Genomic DNA, 4,318 nt, shown 5'->3' with positions numbered 1-4,318 from the left:
ATTAAGAATTAAGAAGTTGTTTGATTAGGTTCTAGGATTGTGAATTGAAGAACCTAAGACACAAATCATAACACATTGGGTTAATGGGTTAGTGGAAATTAGGTCCATTAATTGGGTTAGACCTATGGTTAGATTAAAGATGGACTTAATTAGAGAATTGACTAAATCTAATCAATTGTTGTCTTAGATTAGGTCAAGGATTCTCTAGATCAATTACAATAGTTGTAGTTGGTCAAGTCCATGTCTTTAACGAGAACCAAATGGACTTGATTCTTGGCTAAGCGGTCTAGCACGAACTGTTAGGTTGATCTAATCGAAACTAATTAAACCAGTTGGTGTCTAAGGTAAACCAGACCGGTGGTTTTTAATTGGGAGCCCGCTTACCTGGCCATTCATGATGGTGTCTAAGGCAAGCTTTGGCAGACCCTCCCACTGATCGAACTTACCTGGCCTCTTGGTGAAATTATGTTTTGATCGGATCACTTGACTATTCGAGCTGACCCATGTCAGCTAGGTAAATCAGTGTGACTGATTTAGGTGCTCCTAGACCAGCCCTTTTAATGGTCTCCCTTAAGCTGACTTGGTGAAGTCAGTGGGAGGATCATGATAAGCTGGTTCATCTGACCTCATCCTCTATATTATTTAAATCCTCTAAAATTATTAGGTCCTTAAAATGATAAAGTTATGGAGATAACTGAGTCATAGCCTCCCATTAAGGTGTTTGATAATGAGTCCATGAACTCAATAATCATTGCAGACCCAAAGGCCTGGTGCTTGTTGACTAATGGAATTATCACTCATCATATGATGACTTGGAAGTGTCTCTCTAATGGTGGTTAGGTGAGCCAACCAAAGTTGGGCTTAATCATTCGTTGGTTAGATACACCAAGTATGATCATGTTAATGGTTGGACCTAACCGGATCCTTACAGTGGAGGCCAAAGCCTACTGATTAGGTTTCTGGGGCAAAATTAAAATTACTAGAAATTGTTTAGAGAAACAATTGGTTATGAACCTACCCTTAGATGTACATGGGTTGGCCAACCAAAGTTGGGCTTGTGTGCAGTCTAAGTGGATTCTAGTACCCGCTAAGGAATTAGGGTAATTCCTCGAATTGAAGGTAGAGGCTACCAATTCGAATAAAATAGTGGGAGAAACCTTTTGATTAAAGTCCAAATCTTTAGGTTTAATGAATCAATTACTAATTAGGTTATGGTTTTCTTTTGTGCAGATATGGCCACTTCCCTATCGCTCCGATCATTGTTGGACAATGATAAGTTGGTGGGACCCAATTTCGGTAGCTGGTACCGAAAGTTGAAGATAGTCCTGGAGCATGAACGGATCCTATATGTGATAATGGATCCTGCACCTGAGGAGCCAGCTGTCAATGCACGTGGAACAGTCAGAGACACTTACCAGAAGTGGCTCAGTGACCGGACCACGGTGCGCTGTATCATGCTAGCTGCTATGAGCGACGAGTTCAGTCGCAGATTCGAGACGGCTCAGCCAAAGGACATGCTTCAAGTGTTGGAGGATGCCTTTGGCACACCCGATGACGTGGAGAGGCACAAGACTAGTTGTGCCATCTTCAACGCCAAAATGCGGGATGGTGCCTCTGTCACTGATCATGTATTGTACATGATCGAGCTGATGGAACGATTGAGCAAGCTCGGCTTTCCCTTGCATGAGCAGCTTGGGAAAGATGCAATACTGAACTCGCTGCCCAAGTCTTATCTCCCATTCCTCACTCATTATAGAATGACAAAGCCTGAAGTAAACTACCATGGATTACTGGGGTTACTTCAGAACTTTGAGAAAGATCACCAACTCCATAAAGAGTCGGTGAACTTAGTGGGAGGTTCATCTTCTGGTTCTCGACCCTTTAAGAAAGGGAAGAAGAACAAGAAGAAGAAAGTAAAGAAGGTGCAAGTTCAGGCTAGGACAACTGTGCAGTGTCAGACCAAAAAGATCAAACCCGATAAGAGTCAAGCTGAATGCTTCTTTTGCAAGAAGCGGGGGCACTGGAAGAGGAACTGTCCCCAGTACATTGCCTCCCTAGACCCGAACAGGCAGAGAAAGCAGCAAGTTGTTGCTGGGCAAGGTATTTATATGATAACTCCTTGCAATTTCTCTATTTGTGATATAACTGACTGGGTATTGGATACCGGTAGCCCTTACCATATTTGCAATTCGTTGCAGGGGTTGCAGGTCAGTAGGAGATTCGAGCAAGGCGAGAGGTTCCTGAACGTTGGAGATGGAAGACCAGTTCCAGTTCTAGCATTAGGAATCTTGAAACTTGTATTTGAATCCCATATCGTTGTTCTTAATGATTGTCATTTCTGTCCCAGTTTCTTTTTAAATGTCATTTCTGTAGGCCTTCTGGCCAAAAATAATTATGAAATTTCAATAAAGAAACAAATTTGTAATATCATTGAGAATGGTGTTACTATTTTTTGTGGACATTTGAACAATGGTGTGTATATGTTATCACAACCTGTTAATGTAGTCTATTCAACTGGCAAGCACCCTAGATTAGATAGTGTGTCAGATATCTACTTATGGCACTGTAGGCTAGGTCATATAAACAAGAACAGAATAAACAGGTTGACTCAAGAGGGAATCCTCGAAGTAAGTGATTGTGAATCACTTCCAACCTGTGAGTCCTGTCTTCTTGGTAAAATGACCAAGTCACCTTTTACTGGAAAAGGTGAGAGAGCTACTGAGCTCTTGGGCCTAGTACATACTGATGTATGCGGACCCATGAGCACCAGTGCTAGAGGTGGATATTTCTACTTCATAACTTTCACGGATGACCTATCCCGATATGGATATCTCTATCTGATGAAACATAAGTCGGATTCATTTGAAATGTTCAAACGATTCCGAAGTGAAGTAGAAAAACAAACTGGGAAGAGTATTAAAACTCTTCGATCTGATCGAGGAGGAGAATACCTTTCTAGTGAATTTCTCACATATCTAGGAGAGAATGGGATTCTCTCCCAATGGACTCCTCCAGGAACACCACAGCATAATGGTGTGTCTGAAAGGAGGAATCGGACTCTGTTAGACATGGTCCGATCCATGATGGGTTTTGCTAGCTTGCCGATATCCTTCTGGGGATATGCACTCGAATCGGCTTGTTATCTATTAAATAGGGTTCCAAGTAAGTCTGTAATTAAGACTCCATATGAGATATGGACGGGACGTAAGCCAGCACTTTCACACCTTAGGGTCTGGGGGTGCCCGGCCTATGTCAAACGATTAGTCACAGACAAACTTGGACCTAGATCTGACAAATGCTCATTCATAGGGTACCCCAAAGAGACAAAAGGATATTTTTTCTACCATGCTGATGAACAAAAGGTGTTCGTCAGCCTTAAGGCAATCTTTTTAGAAAAGGAGTTCCTTGGTGAAGGAACCGTTGCCTCTAAGGTTGAACTTGATGAAGTTCAACAGGTAGAAGGACCGACACCAATAGCTGAACCTGAGTCGGATATGATTAGATCAGATCCGGAGCCCAATATACCTGTACCATTAAGGCGATCCGGTAGAGTACCGCGTCAGCCGGACAGATACTACGGTTTCTTGGTCCGGGACGGTGATCCCATCGAACTTGATGAGAATAATGAGGATCCGATCACCTATATGGATGCTATGCAGAGACCTGATTCGAGAAATGGCTTGAAGCCATGAAATCCGAAATGGAGTCCATGAAGGTCAACGATGTATGGACATTGGTTGACCCACCTAAAGGGGTTAAACCCATTGGGTGTAAATGGGTCTTCAAAAGGAAGAGGGGCGCAGACGGAAAGGTGGAGACCTATAAAGCCCGTCTGGTTGCCAAGGGGTATCGTCAACGTTATGGTATTGACTATGACGAGACATTTTCTCCTGTGGCAATGCTCAAATCTATTCGGATAATGCTTGCAATAGCTGCCCATCTAGATTATGAGATCTGGCAGATGGATGTAAAGACAGCTTTTCTTAATGGAGAGCTGACCGAAGAGGTGTATATGATACAACCTGAGGGGTTTACATCCACAGATGAGTCCAAGGTGTGCAAGCTTCAGAGATCCATTTATGGATTGAAGCAAGCTTCTCGGAGTTGGAACATGCGTTTTGATAAGGTGATCAAAACGTATGGCTTCATTAAGAATGGAGAAGAGCCCTGCATCTATAAATGGGCAAATGGTCCAGTTGTGGTATTCCTTATCTTGTACGTGGATGACATTCTCTTAATCGGGAATGACATCCCCGCACTACAGGGAATAAAAGTTTGGTTGTCATCACAGTTCTCCATGAAGGACTTGGGTGAAGCA

At 42.8% G+C, this 4,318-nt stretch overlaps 1 protein-coding gene across 1 annotated transcript; it reads left to right on the top strand.

The window, feature by feature from the left end:
- The first annotated feature begins 1,491 nt into the window (after window positions 1–1,491).
- Window positions 1,492–2,386, top strand: LOC140852663 (uncharacterized). The gene is made up of 2 exons (XM_073246248.1): window positions 1,492–2,100; window positions 2,199–2,386. Exons 1-2 carry the CDS (start codon window positions 1,515–1,517, stop codon window positions 2,213–2,215), a joined length of 603 nt encoding a protein of 200 aa, XP_073102349.1. The 5' UTR covers window positions 1,492–1,514; the 3' UTR covers window positions 2,216–2,386.
- The last annotated feature ends 1,932 nt before the right edge of the window (window positions 2,387–4,318 follow it).

This window comes from Elaeis guineensis, chromosome 11, assembly GCF_000442705.2.
Source record: "Elaeis guineensis isolate ETL-2024a chromosome 11, EG11, whole genome shotgun sequence".
Classification (NCBI taxonomy): Eukaryota; Viridiplantae; Streptophyta; class Magnoliopsida; order Arecales; family Arecaceae; genus Elaeis; species Elaeis guineensis.
Note: the sequence above shows the minus strand (reverse complement) of the source record. Positions and strands in the feature narration are given on the sequence as shown.